Below are 21,410 nucleotides of genomic sequence, written 5' to 3' on the forward strand. Positions count from 1 at the left end.
TATACACATACTAACACATAAATATATATGTATAACAACGTGAAAAAGGGAGTAGAAACCTAAAATACAGGTTACTAAAAGTCTAGGCAAAGAAGAGCACAACTGTATACAAAAAGAGGAGAAAAAAGCGGATTCTTGAAATACAAATGAGTTTAATAAAACTACTCTACATGAATTCATACATCCAAACATACAGGTCACATACATACAGGGAATATCAGGGATGCATAAAAATAGCAGATGGGCCGTGAAGGAGACTGGTGCACCAATATACAAAAATAGGCAAATGTTCATCACATTAATGCATGTATTGATTGCATATATTTGTAATCCAAAAGTGTAGTGCGTGTCCCCAGAGATACACGGACCAGGTGAATACAGTCTTTACCCCTTCGTGTCTAAATGCAAGTAATAGCGCGAGGTCGTCAGGAGTCGAGGGGAGCTTAACCTCGCCGCGTCTTTTTCACAGGCATATATATAGTGCAGATAAGTAACAGTTCATTTGAATACCTGTCTTTTTCACGCGGTTGCTCAACCCTTAACAGTAGCTCCTGAGACGCTGAATCTTCTGGATTAGACAAGGGGTAGACCACAGTCAGGCAAAAGGTCCTCTTTATATATATATATATATGCCTGTGAAAAAGACGCGGCGAGGTTAAGCTCCCCTCGACTCCTGACGACCTCACGCTATTACTTGCATTTAGACACGAAGGGGTAAAGACTGTATTCACCTGGTCCGTGTATCTCTGGGGACACGCACTACACTTTTGGATTACAAATATATGCAATCAATACATGCATTAATGTGATGAACATTTGCCTATTTTTGTATACTGGTGCACCAGTCTCCTTCACGGCCCATCTGCTATTTTTATGCATCCCTGATATTCCCTGTATGTATGTGACCTGTATGTTTGGATGTATGAATTCATGTAGCGTAGTTTTATTAAACTCATTTGTATTTCAAGAATCCGCTTTTTTCTCCTCTTTTTGTATACAGTTGTGCTCTTCTTTGCCTAGACTTTTAGTAACCTGTATTTTAGGTTTCTACTCCCTTTTTCACGTTGTTACACATTTACCATTCTAGGATGCACCTGTATATTTTGATTGATTAATTAAGAGTGCTACTTACCCTACTTATGTTGTGACATAAATATATATTTATATACACACAGTAACACATAAATATATATGTATATACACATAGTAACACATAAATATATATGTATATACACATAGTAACACATAAATATATATGTATATACACATACTAACACATAAATATATATGTATATCACATACTAACACATAAAAATGTATGTATATACACATAGTAACACATAAATATATATGTATATCACATACTAACACATAAATATATCTGTATATACACATAGTAACACATAAATACAGGGAGTGCAGAATTATTAGGCAAATTAGTATTTTGACCACATTATCCTCTTTATGCATGTTGTCTTACTCCAAGCTGTATAGGCTCGAAAGCCTACTACCAATTAAGCATATTAGGTGATGTGCATCTCTGTAATGAGAAGGGGTGTGGTCTAATGACATCAACACCCTATATCAGGTGTGCATAATTATTAGGCAACTTCCTTTCCTTTGGCAAAATGGGTCAAAAGAAGGACTTGACAGGCTCAGAAAAGTCAAAAATAGTGAGATATCTTGCAGAGGGATGCAGCACTCTTAAAATTGCAAAGCTTCTGATGCGTGATCATCGAACAATCAAGCGTTTCATTCAAAATAGTCAACAGGGTCGCAAGAAGTGTGTGGAAAAACCAAGGCGCAAAATAACTGCCCATGAACTGAGAAAAGTCAAGCGTGCAGCTGCCAAGATGCCACTTGCTACCAGTTTGGCCATATTTCAGAGCTGCAACATCACTGGAGTGCCCAAAAGCACAAGGTGTGCAATACTCAGAGACATGGCCAAGGTAAGAAAGGCTGAAAGACGACCACCACTGAACAAGACACACAAGCTGAAACGTCAAGACTGGGCCAAGAAATATCCCAAGACTGATTTTTCTAAGGTTTTATGGACTGATGAAATGAGAGTGAGTCTTGATGGGCCAGATGGATGGGCCCATGGCTGGATTGGTAAAGGGCAGAGAGCTCCAGTCCGACTCAGACGCCAGCAAGGTGGAGGTGGAGTACTGGTTTGGGCTGGTATCATCAAAGATGAGCTTGTGGGGCCTTTTCGGGTTGAGGATGGAGTCAAGCTCAACTCCCAGTCCTACTGCCAGTTTCTGGAAGACACCTTCTTCAAGCAGTGGTACAGGAAGAAGTATGCATCCTTCAAGAAAAACATGATTTTCATGCAGGACAATGCTCCATCACATGCGTCCAAGTACTCCACAGCGTGGCTGGCAAGAAAGGGTATAAAAGAAGAAAATCTAATGACATGGCCTCCTTGTTCACCTGATCTGAACCCCATTGAGAACCTGTGGTCCATCTTAAAATGTGAGATTTACAAGGAGGGAAAACAGTACACCTCTCTGAACAGTGTCTGGGAGGCTGTGGTTGCTGCTGCACGCAATGTTGATGGTTAACAGATCAAAACACTGACAGAATCCATGGATGGCAGGCTTTTGAGTGTCCTTGCAAAGAAAGGTGGCTATATTGGTCACTGATTTGTTTTTGTTTTGTTTTTGAATGTCAGAAATGTATATTTGTGAATGTTGAGATGTTATATTGGTTTCACTGGTAAAAATAAATAATTGAAATGGGTATATATTTGTTTTTTGTTAAGTTGCCTAATAATTATGCACAGTAATAGTCACCTGCACACACAGATATCCCCCTAAAATAGCTAAAACTAAAAACAAACTAAAAACTACTTCCAAAAATATTCAGCTTTGATATTAATGAGTTTTTTGGGTTCATTGAGAACATGGTTGTTGTTCAATAATAAAATTAATCCTCAAAAATACAACTTGCCTAATAATTCTGCACTCCCTGTATTTATGTATACACACACAGTAACACATACATATATATGTATATACACATAGTAACACATAAATATATATGTATATACACATAATAACACATAAATATATATGTATATACACATACTAACACATAAATATATATGTATATACACATAATAACATATAAATATAACTGTATATACACATACTAACACATAAATATATATGTTTATACACATAGTAACACATAAATATATATGTATATACACATACTAACATATAAATATATTTGTATATACACATATAAACACATAAATATATTTGTATATACACATAGTAACACATAAATATATATGTATATATACACACATTAACATGTAAATATATATGTATATACACATATTAACACATACATATATATGCATATACACATATTAACACATAAATATATATGTATATACACATAGTAACACATAAATATATATGTATATGCACATAGTGACACATAAATATATATGTATATACACATATTAACACATAAATATATATGCATATACACATATTAACACATAAATATATATGTATATACACATAGTAACACATAAATATATATGTATATACACATAGTAACACATAAATATATATGTATATTCACATACTAACACATACATTTATATGTATATACACATAGTAACACATAAATATATATGCATATACACATATTAACACATAAATATATATGTATATACACATAGTAACACATAAATATATATGTATATACACATAGTAACACATAAATATTTATGTATATACACATACTAACACATAAATATATATGTATATACACATATTAACACATAAATATTTATGTATATACACATACTAACACATAAATATATATGTATATACACATAGTAACACATAAATATATATGTATATACACATAGTAACACATAAATATATATGTATATACACATAGTAACACATAAATATATATGTATATACACATAGTAACACATAAATATTTATGTATATACACACACAGTAACACATACATATATATGTATATACACATAGTAACACATAAATATATATGTATATACACACAGTAACACATAAATATATATGTATATACACATAGTAACACATAAATATATATGTATATACAGATAATAACACATAAATATATATGTATATACAGATAATAACACATAAATATATAGGTATATACACATAGTAACACATAAATATATATGTATACACATACTAACATAAATATATATGTATATACACATAGTAACACATAAATATATATGTATATACATATAGTAACACATAAATATATATGTATATACATATAGTAACACATAAATATATATGTATACACATACTAACACATAAATATATCTGTATATACACATAGTAACACATAAATATTTATGTATACACACACAGTAACACATACATATATATGTATATACACATAGTAACACATAAATATATATGTATATACACACAGTAACACATAAATATATATGTATATACACATAGTAACACATAAATATATATGTATATACAGATAATAACACATAAATATATATGTATATACAGATAATAACACATAAATATATAGGTATATACACATAGTAACACATAAATATATATGTATACACATACTAACATAAATATATATGTATATACACATAGTAACACATAAATATATATGTATATACATATAGTAACACATAAATATATATGTATATACATATAGTAACACATAAATATATATGTATACACATACTAACACATAAATATATCTGTATATACACATAGTAACACATAAATATTTATGTATACACACACAGTAACACATACATATATATGTATATACACATAGTAACACATAAATATATATGTATATACACATAGTAACACATAAATATTTATGTATATACACATACTAACACATAAATATATATGTATATACACATATTAACACATAAATATTTATGTATATACACATACTAACACATAAATATATATGTATATACACATAGTAACACATAAATATATATGTATATACACATAGTAACACATAAATATATATGTATATACACATAGTAACACATAAATATATATGTATATACACATAGTAACACATAAATATTTATGTATATACACATACTAACACATAAATATATATGTATAACAACGTGAAAAAGGGAGTAGAAACCTAAAATACAGGTTACTAAAAGTCTAGGCAAAGAAGAGCACAACTGTATACAAAAAGAGGAGAAAAAAGCGGATTCTTGAAATACAAATGAGTTTAATAAAACTACTCTACATGAATTCATACATCCAAACATACAGGTCACATACATACAGGGAATATCAGGGATGCATAAAAATAGCAGATGGGCCGTGAAGGAGACTGGTGCACCAATATACAAAAATAGGCAAATGTTCATCACATTAATGCATGTATTGATTGCATATATTTGTAATCCAAAAGTGTAGTGCGTGTCCCCAGAGATACACGGACCAGGTGAATACAGTCTTTACCCCTTCGTGTCTAAATGCAAGTAATAGCGCGAGGTCGTCAGGAGTCGAGGGGAGCTTAACCTCGCCGCGTCTTTTTCACAGGCATATATATAGTGCAGATAAGTAACAGTTCATTTGAATACCTGTCTTTTTCACGCGGTTGCTCAACCCTTAACAGTAGCTCCTGAGACGCTGAATCTTCTGGATTAGACAAGGGGTAGACCACAGTCAGGCAAAAGGTCCTCTTTATATATATATATATATGCCTGTGAAAAAGACGCGGCGAGGTTAAGCTCCCCTCGACTCCTGACGACCTCACGCTATTACTTGCATTTAGACACGAAGGGGTAAAGACTGTATTCACCTTGTCCGTGTATCTCTGGGGACACGCACTACACTTTTGGATTACAAATATATGCAATCAATACATGCATTAATGTGATGAACATTTGCCTATTTTTGTATACTGGTGCACCAGTCTCCTTCACGGCCCATCTGCTATTTTTATGCATCCCTGATATTCCCTGTATGTATGTGACCTGTATGTTTGGATGTATGAATTCATGTAGCGTAGTTTTATTAAACTCATTTGTATTTCAAGAATCCGCTTTTTTCTCCTCTTTTTGTATACAGTTGTGCTCTTCTTTGCCTAGACTTTTAGTAACCTGTATTTTAGGTTTCTACTCCCTTTTTCACGTTGTTACACATTTACCATTCTAGGATGCACCTGTATATTTTGATTGATTAATTAAGAGTGCTACTTACCCTACTTATGTTGTGACATAAATATATATTTATATACACACAGTAACACATAAATATATATGTATATACACATAGTAACACATAAATATATATGTATATACACATAGTAACACATAAATATATATGTATATACACATACTAACACATAAATATATATGTATATCACATACTAACACATAAAAATGTATGTATATACACATAGTAACACATAAATATATATGTATATCACATACTAACACATAAATATATCTGTATATACACATAGTAACACATAAATACAGGGAGTGCAGAATTATTAGGCAAATTAGTATTTTGACCACATTATCCTCTTTATGCATGTTGTCTTACTCCAAGCTGTATAGGCTCGAAAGCCTACTACCAATTAAGCATATTAGGTGATGTGCATCTCTGTAATGAGAAGGGGTGTGGTCTAATGACATCAACACCCTATATCAGGTGTGCATAATTATTAGGCAACTTCCTTTCCTTTGGCAAAATGGGTCAAAAGAAGGACTTGACAGGCTCAGAAAAGTCAAAAATAGTGAGATATCTTGCAGAGGGATGCAGCACTCTTAAAATTGCAAAGCTTCTGATGCGTGATCATCGAACAATCAAGCGTTTCATTCAAAATAGTCAACAGGGTCGCAAGAAGTGTGTGGAAAAACCAAGGCGCAAAATAACTGCCCATGAACTGAGAAAAGTCAAGCGTGCAGCTGCCAAGATGCCACTTGCTACCAGTTTGGCCATATTTCAGAGCTGCAACATCACTGGAGTGCCCAAAAGCACAAGGTGTGCAATACTCAGAGACATGGCCAAGGTAAGAAAGGCTGAAAGACGACCACCACTGAACAAGACACACAAGCTGAAACGTCAAGACTGGGCCAAGAAATATCTCAAGACTGATTTTTCTAAGGTTTTATGGACTGATGAAATGAGAGTGAGTCTTGATGGGCCAGATGGATGGGCCCATGGCTGGATTGGTAAAGGGCAGAGAGCTCCAGTCCGACTCAGACGCCAGCAAGGTGGAGGTGGAGTACTGGTTTGGGCTGGTATCATCAAAGATGAGCTTGTGGGGCCTTTTCGGGTTGAGGATGGAGTCAAGCTCAACTCCCAGTCCTACTGCCAGTTTCTGGAAGACACCTTCTTCAAGCAGTGGTACAGGAAGAAGTATGCATCCTTCAAGAAAAACATGATTTTCATGCAGGACAATGCTCCATCACATGCGTCCAAGTACTCCACAGCGTGGCTGGCAAGAAAGGGTATAAAAGAAGAAAATCTAATGACATGGCCTCCTTGTTCACCTGATCTGAACCCCATTGAGAACCTGTGGTCCATCTTAAAATGTGAGATTTACAAGGAGGGAAAACAGTACACCTCTCTGAACAGTGTCTGGGAGGCTGTGGTTGCTGCTGCACGCAATGTTGATGGTGAACAGATCAAAACACTGACAGAATCCATGGATGGCAGGCTTTTGAGTGTCCTTGCAAAGAAAGGTGGCTATATTGGTCACTGATTTGTTTTTGTTTTGTTTTTGAATGTCAGAAATGTATATTTGTGAATGTTGAGATGTTATATTGGTTTCACTGGTAAAAATAAATAATTGAAATGGGTATATATTTGTTTTTTGTTAAGTTGCCTAATAATTATGCACAGTAATAGTCACCTGCACACACAGATATCCCCCTAAAATAGCTAAAACTAAAAACAAACTAAAAACTACTTCCAAAAATATTCAGCTTTGATATTAATGAGTTTTTTGGGTTCATTGAGAACATGGTTGTTGTTCAATAATAAAATTAATCCTCAAAAATACAACTTGCCTAATAATTCTGCACTCCCTGTATTTATGTATACACACACAGTAACACATACATATATATGTATATACACATAGTAACACATAAATATATATGTATATACACATAATAACACATAAATATATATGTATATACACATACTAACACATAAATATATATGTATATACACATAATAACATATAAATATAACTGTATATACACATACTAACACATAAATATATATGTTTATACACATAGTAACACATAAATATATATGTATATACACATACTAACATATAAATATATTTGTATATACACATATAAACACATAAATATATTTGTATATACACATAGTAACACATAAATATATATGTATATATACACACATTAACATGTAAATATATATGTATATACACATATTAACACATACATATATATGCATATACACATATTAACACATAAATATATATGTATATACACATAGTAACACATAAATATATATGTATATGCACATAGTGACACATAAATATATATGTATATACACATATTAACACATAAATATATATGCATATACACATATTAACACATAAATATATATGTATATACACATAGTAACACATAAATATATATGTATATACACATAGTAACACATAAATATATATGTATATTCACATACTAACACATACATTTATATGTATATACACATAGTAACACATAAATATATATGTATATACACATAATAACACATAAATATATATGTATATACACATAGTAACACATAAATATATCTGTATATACACATAATAACACATAAATATATATGTATATACACATAATAACACATAAATATATATGTATATACACATACTAACACATAAATAAATATGTATATACACATAGTAACACATAAATATATATGTATATACACATAGTAACACATAAATATATATGTATATACACATAGTAACACATAAATATATATGTATATACACACAGTAACACATAAATATATATGTATATACACATACTAACACATACATTTATATGTATATTCACACATTAACACGTAAATATAAATGTATATAAGCATACAAATCACAGTTCCCATAGACTGCAATATAAAGGCACTTTCCAGTGCTGTTTTTTTCTAACATCCCACTCCTGCACACATTAACCCCTACAAATTGCTTCTGCAGTTATATTTACAAAAAAATAAGATGCTCATTGTTTTTTATTTTAAAAACAAACACACCACAGCATTTTGGGAGCAGTTGGAGCACATTTAGAAAATTATCCAGAGATCTATCACATTATACAGGGGGAGTGGAAATAAACATAACTGAAATTTGCCAGAAAAAAATCTACTACTCATTTGAAGTTCAGGCTAAGGGCTACTGCATTGTCTTGTTATCATGCAGCTGTTTATCATGCAAATCTACTGTATTTACTGCTGGTCCTGTAATACGTATATTAGAAAAGATAACTTTTATTATTATTTTATAGTAATACAACAACTGTAGCTTTATTGTACTAACTTGAGATTGATAAGATACATGATTAGTGTCAACGGGACTGGAATTTGTTTTTTTGGAGGGTTTTTAATAATTATATTTTAAAATTTTAACATTTGAGAGCTACGAAATGGGTGTAGATTGGGGAAGTTACTGCACATTTAGGCCTAGATTATAAGTAGAGTGTAAAATTTTGCTTTCGCAAGCATACTATTTGCACTCCGCTCAGTAATACCAGTGCGCGCAAATGTGCTCTGATATTACAAGTTAAGAGCAATGCGAACGTGCAGCGTTGGGTAGCAAATTAAAAGTATATATGAATATACAGCATACAAATATATTTATGTGTTTATGTGTGTATAAACGCATATTAACACATAAATATGTATTTATATAAACTTATACATATACCTGTATATTTAAAGTAAAAACACAGTCCACATAGGCTTCAATGTAAAGGCATTTTTCAGTGCCGTTTTTTTTTTCTAACTCCCACATCCCCTCACTTTAATCCCTTATAACTGCAGTTATTTAAAAAATTAGAGATGCTCATATTTTTTACTTTAATAAAGGAACTGTACACTTTTTTTGGGGAGGCATTTGGGGGATATTTTTTTAAACAACCAGAGGTCTGACCTCTGGTTAATTTCGCTTAGCATAAAGTCCTACTGCGAGCTCACGGGAGCATTAACCAGTCACTTGTCATGGCTGGTTATTTAGGGCTAGATTTATCAAAGCTGAGGCGTACAGGGGCACGTATACGCGCCCCTGTACACCTCAGCTCGTCTGTAGCGGGGCAAAATTACCTGCAGGTAATCAACATTGCACACGAGCACAATTATGCGCTCACGTGCAATCCCACCCCCTGCCCGCGCACAGCCAATCACGCGCAGGCAGGAGCTGTCAATCTCCTCGGTCGGTCTCGACCGCGGAGATTGAATTTCGCCACCTTAGAGGTGGTGAAGAGCTTAGGGAAGCAGCGGTCTGGTGACCGCTGCTTGATAAATTACGGCGAGCAAGTTCTTGTGAGAACTTGCAGCCGTAGGGGCTTGATAAATCGAGTTAACGTGCGCTCATAAACTGGCCAATTTCTATGTTGAACACACCCACTAGACAGGATATGTGTGGGCTGCTAAAGTTAATTGAAAGATCACACGTCTGAACTAATTTAGTTGCTTTGTCATTTGAATGTTTCACTTGAAAGAATCCTACAATAATTCAATATTGACTCTGATCTGATTAATTTCTGAGAGTGATAATGTTGTAGAGAAGAGAGTTAAATATAAGCTGTGAGTTAGAGTCCATCAGTTTGTCAGTTTAGGTTTATATGGGTGCGAATTCCAACAATAATAAATGATCTTGTGCCAACAAATCCTAATAGTTATGGCTACCATTTTAAAGGGACACTAAACCTAATTTTTTTTCTTTAATGATTCAGATAGAACAGCAATTTTAAGCAACTTTCTAATTTACTTCTATAATCAATTTTTCTTCGTTCTCTTGTTATCATTAGTTGAAAAAGCAGGAATCTATGCTTAGGAGCAAGTTCATTTTTGATTCAGAACCCTGGGTAGCGCTTGCTGATTGGTGCTACCAAGATACAAAGAAAAGGAAGAAAAAGTAATAATAGGAGTAAATTAGAAAGTTGTTTAAAATTGAATCATGAAAGAAACAATTGGGGTTTATTGTCCCTTTAAGTAAAAAGTGTTAACACTGTTATAATGATTTTGTTCGACTTTTAACACTTGACGTATCCAATAGACTAGTTATTGATGCCATAACTTTTGAAGGTTGCTTCATTTATGACCTAATAGGGGACAAGTGTCGTATTTAAGATAAGACTAGGTAAAATATTATATGGTTGATGAATTAGGCACAGTTTGACTTGTTTCTCAGGTTCAAGTTATTTTAAAGGGACATTAAACCCACATTTTTTCTTTCATGATTTAGATAAAGCATACAATTATCAATTTTCCTTTATTCTCTTGGTATCCTTTCCTGAAGGAGCAGCAATGCACTACTGGGAACTATCAGTTAGCCAATCACAAGAGGCATTTATGTGCAGACACTAATCAGCAGCTAGCTCTCAGCTCCTGAGCCTAACTAGACATACTTTTAAACAAAGGATACCAAGAGAATGAAGCAAATTAGATCATAGAAGTAAATTGGAAAGTTCTTTAAGAATGTATGCTCTGTCTAAATCATGAAAGAGCATTTTTGGGTTTCATGTCCCTTTAACTTCTATGTTTTTAACTTATGTTGTTTTGTCTTGGTTGTTGTATAAGTGAACCTTTGGAAAATTGCCTGTTATTTAGGGGTTGTGCTATCATTTGGACTGAAAAGCACAATTTAACTGAAAGAAGCACTAACCCACAGAATTGCACATTAACCCCTTAATGACCACAACACTTTTCCATTTTCTGTCCGTTTGGGACCAGGGCTATTTTTACATCTCTGCGGTGTTTGTGTTTAGCTGTAATTTTCCTCTTACTCATTTACTGTACCCACACATATTATATACCGTTTTTTCTTGCCATTAAATGGACTTTCTAAAGATACCATTATTTTCATCATATCTTTAAATTTACTATAAAAAAATGATAAAATATGAGGAACAAATGAACAAAACACACTTTTTCTAACTTTGACCCCCAAAATCTGTTACACATTTACAACCAGCAAAAAACACCCATGCTAAATAGTTTCTAAATTTTGTCCTGAGTTTAGAAATACCCAATGTTTACATGCTGTTTGCTTTTTTTGTAAGTTTTAGGGCCATAAATACAAGTAGCACTTTGCTATTTCCAAACCACTTTTTTTCAAAATTAGCGACAGTTACATTAGAACACTGATATCTTTCAGGAATCCCTGAATATCCCTTGACATGTATATATTTTATTTTTAGTAGACATCCCAAAGTATTGATCTAGGCCCATTTTGGTATATTTTATGCCACCATTTCACCGCCAAATGCGATCAAATACAAAAAATCGTTCACTTTTTCACAAACTTTCAGTTTCTCACTGAAATTATTTACAAACAGCTTGTGCAATTATGGCATAAATGGTTGTAAATTCTTCTCTGGATCCTCTTTATTCAGAAACAGCAGACATATGACTTTGGCATTGCTTTTTTGTAATTAGAAGGCCGCTAAATGCCACTGCGTACCACACGTGTATTATGCCCAGGAGTGAAGGGGTTAATTAGGGAGCATGTAGGGAGCTTTTTGGGGTAATTTTAGCTTTAGCGTAGTGTATTAAACAACCCAAAGTATTGATCTAGGCCCATTTTGGTATATTTCATGCCACCATTTCACCGCCAAATGTGACCAAATAACAAAATTTTTCACAATTTTAGGTTTCTCACTGAAATAATTTACAAACAGCTTGTGCAATAGTTGTAAATGCTTCTCTGCGATTCCCTTTGTTCAGAAATAGCAGACATATATGGCTTTGGTGTTGCTTTTTGGTAATTAGAAGGCCGCTAAATGCCGCTGCGCACCACACATGTATTTTGCCCAGAAGTGCAGGGGTTAATTAGGGAGCTTGTACGGTTAATTTTAGCTTTAGTGTAGTGTAGTAGACCAACCCAAAGTATTGATCTAGGCCCATTTTGGTATATTTCATGCCACCATTTCACTGCCAAATGCGATCAAATAAAGAAAATCGTTCCCTTTTTCACAAACTTTAGGTTTCTCACTGAATTTATTACAAACCGCTTGTGCAATTATGGCACAAATGGTTGTAAATGCTTCTCTTGGACCCCCTTTGTTCAGAAATAGCAGACATATATTACTTTGGCGTTGCTTTTTGTTAATTAGAAGGCCGCTAAATGCCACTGCGCATCACACGTGTATTATGGCTAGCAGTGAAGGGGTTAATTAGGTAGCTTGTAGGTAGCTTGCAGGGTTGATTTTAGCTTTAGTGTAGAGATCAGTCTCCCACCTGAAACATCAGACCCCCTGATCCCTCCCAAACAGCTCTCTTCCCTCTCCCACCCCACAATTGTCCCCGCCAAAAGTCTGCCAGTACTAAAATAAAAGGTATATTTGGGTTTTTTGTGTTGTTTTTTTTAAGCATATTTACATATGCTGCTGTGTAGGATCCCCCCTTTGCCCCAACCTCACTGATCCCCCACCAAACAGCTCTCTAACCCTCCCTCTCTACCTTAATGGGCACCATCTTGGGTACACCCAGTTTTAGACAAAAATTATGCTTTTTTTAAAAACATGTTGCCCTTTTCTGTAGTGTAGCTCCCCCCCAGACCAACCCCCACCCCTGCCAGATCCCTTAGATTTTTATATAATAATATTGAATCCCCCCCTTTCTCCCACTTATTATTATTATTATTATTATTTTATGTAGTGTAGCGGTTTCCCACCCTCTCCCGCCCCATGCCGCCCCCTGTGCACATGCGCGCGTCCGTGTGCGCGTCCGGCGGTCCCGCCCCTCTCCACATCACACCGATCGATGGCCGCCCACCCATCTCCCACATCGGCTCCCACCCACCAACGATACAGGCCATCGATGTCCGGTGTAGAGAGGGGTCACCAAGAGGGCAAAATTCCGGAGTCTGTTTCACATAACTGCATGAGCCAACAAATGTAGGGACTTTGAAAGTCACTCTCATGACTGCATTTGGACTTAGCGTATTGGAGGGGCCCCCTATAAAATCCCAGTCATGAAGGCTCCAGGTTCATGATTTACAGTTCAAATAATGTTAAAATGCAGAAAAAGAAGATATTATAAATCTATTGCATAGAAACTCATGGTCGCCATTTTGTTTTCAGTTCAAGCCATAATGGAAACAGTGATTTAACCAACAATGATTGTAAATATTGTTAAAAAAAAATTGCAAAGCGACCATATATTGATAAGAAAACCACACACAGTCTGACCATCCTGACAACATAAAACAACATAAAAGATACATTCATTTGGGTCAGCAGTGGTGCGGATGGAAATGGCTTATAATAGTAACCTATGAAAGTTGCAATTAACCATCCCCTTTTAAAACACATTTTAAAAGACACCAGCACTGTTAGGGACAATGAAGACAGTGTGAGTGTGACTTACAATCAAATATTAAATATGGAAAATAAAACACTCCATTTGTAGAGATGTTGTCAAGTGACTGTACAGGATATCACGTAGGCAACGCATAAACAAATGTATATGAACCTACAATTTGAGAAGCCAAAACTGTGCTCAAAAATTTGTTGAAAAGTGACTCAAAAAAGTATTGTGATTGCTGGAGCTTTTCAGCCCCTTAGGAAAAATATAGCACTTATCCAGGATCTAAAACCTGTTTACAGTCACAGAAATCAGCTGAAGCTCCTCTTTTGTGATCGCACCATATCAATAAGTAGACTTTTCAGCCCACAAAAGAACCGAAAATGCCACTGCCAATAGACTATAATCGAGGTCATTTGTAATGCAACATTGCCATGCTTCTTTCCATGATGAAGCTCAGGAGCGTGTACTATATGTATAAAATTGTTACATAAATTGATGCATAGTTGCCATATAGTGTTCAAGGCACGTGCATGCTCTTATGCCTACTTCAGTATGTTTTCATAGAATAGAGCTGAGGAAAGTTTTTGTTTTTCTAAAGGGACATTGTGTACACTAGAATATTCTTTGCATAAATGTTTTGTAGATGATCCATTTCTATAGCTCATGGGAGTGTTTGTGTAACAATGTATAGTTTTGCTTATTTTTTAATAAATATTGTGCCGATTTTCAGACTTCTAACCAAGCCCCACCGTGTCAGATGTATACACTCGTTAACAGACTCCTGCTGGCTCCTGTTTATGTTATCTGTCTTTTCATATGCAGGGAAGAGGGGGAGGGTGTTGTCTGCTCTTCGTGTTTTCCCAACCCCTTTTACTGGGGTGTCCCAGCCTTAGTTCATCAACAGTGCTAAACTGGGAGCTTAAAAGTAAATTTTTCAAAAGGTTTTATACTGGCTTTTTAGAGCAGCATCTGTGCAAATCCTTCTTTATAGTAGTGTCTAGAACATGCAGTTATCTGAAAATTGGTGTATAATGTCCCTTTAATTGTAAGCTTTATCTGAATATGAAAGTTTAATTTTGATGTCCATCACCCTTAAATCTTGTTGACATGTTTCTCTCCTTCATAAGCTGAATTCTCACTTTCCTATATCTCTTTGATGTCTTCCTAGGTGCAGGGCGGAAGGATGCCTCATACTAGGCTTCTCCTGCTTCTGCTCTTACTGTGCATGGCTCGGTCAAGCCTTCACTACAAGCTGTACAAAGCAGAGTCTATATTCAGCTGTTTGAAGGAAGTCCTAGAAGAAGCCAAGAGGAGAAGCCTGGAAGTCAACTCAGTTCTTAGTAAGAGGGGCTATGACTATGGACCAACAGATGACCTTCTTTCCCAAGAGGAGGAAGATGAAGATGAGAAAGAAAAAAAGGACTTTCCCTGCGCACGTTACAGATACCTCTCCCAAGCCCAGGTGAAAGGAAAAGTCTATCAGAACAAGGCAAAAAGTGACCGCCGGACCAAATTCACACTTTCACTGGATGTACCGACCAACCTTATGAACATTCTCTTCGATATTGCAAAGGCTAAAAACATGAGAGCAAAGGCTGCAGCTAATGCCCCAACTCATGGCCCAAATTGGCAGAAGAAAGTAAGGATGGCCAGGCCATGTGTAGGCCAGGAGGGAGGGCATAAACGTTGGCACTGGACTAGCGCACAACAAGGTGTTGTGAGAGACCCGTCCACCACTACACATGGCCGCTTCTTGGAACTTTGCTTTGTACAGTACATTGCTCTATTCCTAAGTCCTTCAAAGCTGCATTTAATTCCCATATGTTTATACCCAAGGGGTGAAATGTCAACCCCCATTCATTTTTTTTTTTTTTTTTCTTTTTCAGTCCCCCTTGTCAGAGATCTATGTGTTTTGGCTTTATAATGTCTCTATGGTTTGGTTTGTTCTTATTTTTAATGTTTTCTTTATTTCTTTTACTTGGTAGTATTTCTTCCTTTTATGGGGAGATTTTATTGCAGAATATGAAATTATTAAAAAAAAAGTTTGCATCCCTCTGTGACTTTTTTATTAAAACAAATGATTTCTCAAAACTTTAGAACTTTTATGCGTTTGTTTAGTCTTTTTGATCTATCAGTGCGTGCCATTTACCTTATTGTTCACAACAAGATGTGTTTAATCTAAGATTAAAGAGACATAAACTTTAAATTGGGCTTTTCCTTTCTAGAAAATACTGTACTCATCCCTTTGATTAAGCCATGTTTAGTCTTTTGCTGACAGTCAATATAAGCAATAGTATTTTGTCTCTTAGTTACCTAAACAAATTATGGGCCAGATTACTAGTGGAGTACAAGCAATATAGGGTTTTCACAATAATTTGTGTGCAGGTTAAATTGCACTGGTATTAAAAGTTAAAAGCAATCATTTCAGCGCAATTCAAGTTAACACTTGTTGGGTTAGCGCATCCCTAAGAGCTGTGGTTAACTGTGTTTTGCGAAACAAAACAATGTCGCAAAATACATTACAAAGTACACTTACACTTAATAACTCCATTTAATAAAATTTGTAAAAAAAAAAAAACATTGCACACAAAAGTTATATGGCTCAAAGATATGAGGTCCTCAGGTGTTAGAAAAAAAAGGCAAAGGGCTTTAACATTGAGATACATACATATACATCTCTAACTTTCAATACTCTACTCCACTCACCCCCACCTCCTAATACAACTTCTCTGTCAGCTCAAGACTTTTGCCAGCCATTTTAATAACAAAATCGAATCCATCAGAAACAAAATCAGCTCTCACATACTTCCATTCTCTCACCCCCTCAAACGCTTGCAATCAACCACTACCCACATAGCCATAAATTTAGCTTTTTCTCCCCTGTTACTGAGGAAGAAGTTTCTGCACTTATACTGCACTCTCACATAGCTGTCCTCTTGATCCAATCCCCTCACAGCTACACCCCTCCCTCTCTTCTACCCTTACCCTATACTCACACACATTTTCAACCTCTCCCTCATCTCTGAAACATGCACTGGTCACACCTATCCTTAAAAAACCTTCTCTCGGACCAACGTTCCAATCCAATTACCACCCTATTTCACTACTCTCTCTGGCCTCAAAGCTTTTTGAAAAGCTGGTATATGCATGCCTATCCCATTTACTTACATTAAACTCCCTCCTTGACCCATTGCAATCTGGATTTCGTCCCCATCACTCCACAGAGACAGCAATCGTTAAGGTTACCTACTTACAGCATAATCAAAATTCCACTTCTCTCTGCTTATCCTCCTCAATCTGTCCGCAGCCTTCGATACTGTCGACCACCTTCTTTTGCTCCAAACCCTCCAATCCTTCCAGCATTTGTGACACAGCCCTCTCGTGGTTCTCTTCCTACCTGTCAAACATACTTTTAGTGTAGCCTTCTCTGGGCTTCCTCTGCCCCGTCACCACTTTCTGTTGGGGTACCACAAGGCTCTGTCCTTGGTCCCCTTCTCTTCTCAATCTGCACGTCATCATTAGGTTCCCTAATAAAGTCCCACAGGTTCCAATATTATTTGTATGCCGACGACACCCAAATCTACTTCTCTGCACCAGACCTCTCTGTTTTCATGCTAACCTGTGTCACTAACTGTCTTTCTCACATCATTACCCCTACCCCGCATGTCCGATATCTTGGGATCACATAAGACTCAGATCTTTCTTTCACTCTTCACATTCAGTCTTTGGCTAAATCCACTCTCTCATCTTTTCCGCCTTGATTACTGAAACTCTGTCCTCCTCTGGTCTCCCCAGCTGCCACCTAGCACTTTTACAATCCATAATAAATGCCCGTCTCATCTTCCTTACATGTCGCTCTTCATCTGCTGCACCTCTCTGCCAATCCCTTCACTGGCTTCCTCTTGCCTCCAGGATTAAACACAAAAATTCTCACTCTGAAATACAAAGCCCTCAAAATGTACTGCTCCTCCCTATATCTCAGACCTTGTCTCCAGATACTCTCCCTCCTGTCCCCTTCGTTCTGCTCATGACCTCCTACTCTCCTCCTCTCTTGTTACCTCCTCACACCTACCATTTACAGGACTTCTCCAGACTGGCTTATATCTTGTGGAATTCTCTGCCTCGCACCACACGACCTCTCCCCTAGTTTTGAAAGCTTCAAGCGCTCCCTAAAGACTCTACTGTTCAGGGATGCATACAACCTACACTAACCACTTCTAATACCAGTTCCTCTCCTCAATTACTATCCGCCATGAACCCCCTTAGCATGTAAGCTGAGAGTCCAACTGTTTGCAGATCACCTTCATAAGAGCTGACTATAAAAGTGCAACTCTAGGCAGGGCCCTCTACCCATTTGATCTCTATAAATGTTTCCTCGTATTCTGCCTATGTTTATAGCACTGCAGAATCTGTTGGCGCTCTACAAATAACCGATAATAATAATAATAAATATATTGTTAATAGGCTGATTTTTTTTATCGCCGGCTAACATATTCAATTCATTAAATATATTAATATTCTAATGCATTCTGACCTCATGCTGCTCTTGCTTCTGAGGGTGTTACTGCTCCTTTTTTTGTTTCCTTACAGGAGAATTCAACTGATTCAAAGATTTTATACAGTCTACTTTGTCTGAGATGTTGGTGGCTATAGCTCCCTCAAGTAAGCATATAAGGTGAGGTAAGAATTCACCTTCTACTAACTCTAAGCCTGCTGAGGTTAATGTTTCTAGTCATGAAGCTGCTATGTCCTCAGAGGAAGAGGTTTGGTTCTTATGATCATGGGTCTTCATCTGATCATGAATCTGAAATAAATATTTATTTGTTTCAACTGAGCATATGTGTTCTCTTTGTTTACTTTAGAGATTCATTTCCAAAAATAGATGGGGAAAAACTGGTTAACTGTTTAAATCCTGTTTGTATACCTATGGTTAAAAACAGGTATTCCTTTTAATTCTTTTTCAAGGTTTTTAAGATAATGTATCATTTTCCAGACTCCAATCTAACATTTGGGAAACTATTCACAAAATAAATGGGGATATTTGTACTCTGGCTCTTCATACCACTATTCCTTTGGAAGTTAGATTTCTTCCATAGGAGGTTTTTTTTAAGCAAGCAGGTTATCATTTTAGATCAGCACTGTCTATTACTGATGTGGCTGCTGCTTCTTCCTTTTGGTTTATTAATATTTTTTAGGGCAGTTTTCTGACGATTCTGCTAGTTATTTGGTTCTGGTTTGGATTCCTATTATCTCTTATGTGATGGGAGGTAAAGGAGTTGTGATGGTTTGGATACCACGACAAGAATATTTTCCAAGGTCCTTGGTACCCTTTTCTGGATGATATTTTGGTGCAAACTTCATCTTTTTCATTTAGCAGATTCTCACATCAACAGACTGTTGTTGTCTCTTCAACATCATGGTTGGAAAATCATTTTCCCCAAAGAGTTTGCTGGTTCCTCAGACCTAAGGTTGTTTCAGGGGATTCAGATAGATTCAGTTTCTATGAGCCTTTCCTTGACAGATCTAAAGAGAATGAAGCTAGGATCTGTCTGTCTAAACCTTTATTCTCTTTCTTTTCCCTCAGTTGCTCTTTGCATGGAGGTGTTAGGTCTCATGTTTGCCGCTTCGGATGATATTCCTTTTGGTCGCTTCTTCATGAGACCTTTTCTTAGCTTTGTATGATTTGGCAGTGATGCAGGATCTTACTCTATTTCAAGGATTCATCTAGATTTCAGAACAAGCCACTCTGTCTTGATGGCTGAATCATCAGTTTATTAGTCAGGGGGGCTTCTTTTGTTCATCCTACTTAATCTGTATTCTCTACAGATGCAAGTCTTTTAGGATGGGGGGGGGTCATCTGAGGGTCTCAGAGAGTGCAAGGGGGTTTTAGACTTCTTTGTGGGCAAGTTTTCCTATTAATGTTTTAAAACTATTTTTAGAGTTGGCCTCTGTTGGAAAGGGAGTCTTACCTACGATTTCAGATAGACTATGTTTCAGCAGTAGCATATGTCAATCGTCAAGAGGGAACTCTCAGTTCCTCAATCATGAGGGAAGAATCGCAAATTCTTACTGGGCAGAAGTCAATTGTTTTTACATTTCTGCTGTTCATATTCCAGGATGTGAACAACTGGGAAACAGATTTTCTCAGTCATTAGTCCTTGAATTAAAGAGAGTGGTCTCTTTATCTGGATGTCTTGAATCAGATAGTAGATCTTTGGAGTCTCCCAGCGATAGATCTGATGGTCTCTTGGTTCAGTCTCTAACTTTCCAGGTACTGTGATAGGTCCATGGATCCTCAAGCACTGTTTGTGGATGTGCTGGTAGTTATGTGGTCATTTCGACTAGCTTATGTTTTTTCGCCTCTGACTCTTCTGCCCAGGGTGGTTGCCTAAATAAGACTAGAGCACTGGTTTTCAAACCTGTCCTCAGGCCTCCCTAAAAGGACAGATTTTCAGGATTACCTTGGATGATAGAAGGTAAAATAGTCATGTTTAATAGTCAGCTGATTAGTTCTCATGTGCTTTAGTTCAGATAAGATCAGACTCAAAATCTGGCCTGTTAGGGAGGCCTAAGGTCAGGTTTAAAAAAAAAAAAAAAAGGGGACTAGAGAGCGCCATTGATTCTTATTCTTCTGGCTTGGTCTCGCAGAGTTTGGTATGAGGATCTAGTTCAGATGTCTAGTTGTCCTCTTGGGGCTCTTCCTTTGCATCCATACTTTCTCAATGTCTGTTTTTTTCATGCAGGTCTCAAATTTCCTAAGTATGGTGGCATGGAGATTGAACAAATAGTTCTTAAGCAGAGAGGTTCTCTGATTTTGTTATTGAGACTCTGATACAG

The 21,410-nt window shown here is 35.9% G+C and overlaps 1 protein-coding gene across 1 annotated transcript; it reads left to right on the forward strand.

Moving 5' to 3' along the window:
• Positions 1-15,756: 15,756 nt before the first annotated feature.
• On the forward strand, positions 15,757-16,216 carry LOC128644336 (urocortin-3-like). The gene is given in 2 exon segments (XM_053696993.1): positions 15,757-16,182; positions 16,184-16,216. Coding segments are annotated over 2 exon segments (459 nt in total).
• Positions 16,217-21,410: the final 5,194 nt, after the last annotated feature.

The sequence above is a fragment of the Bombina bombina genome, unplaced genomic scaffold (assembly GCF_027579735.1).
Source record: "Bombina bombina isolate aBomBom1 unplaced genomic scaffold, aBomBom1.pri scaffold_1473, whole genome shotgun sequence".
NCBI classification, from domain to species: Eukaryota; Metazoa; Chordata; class Amphibia; order Anura; family Bombinatoridae; genus Bombina; species Bombina bombina.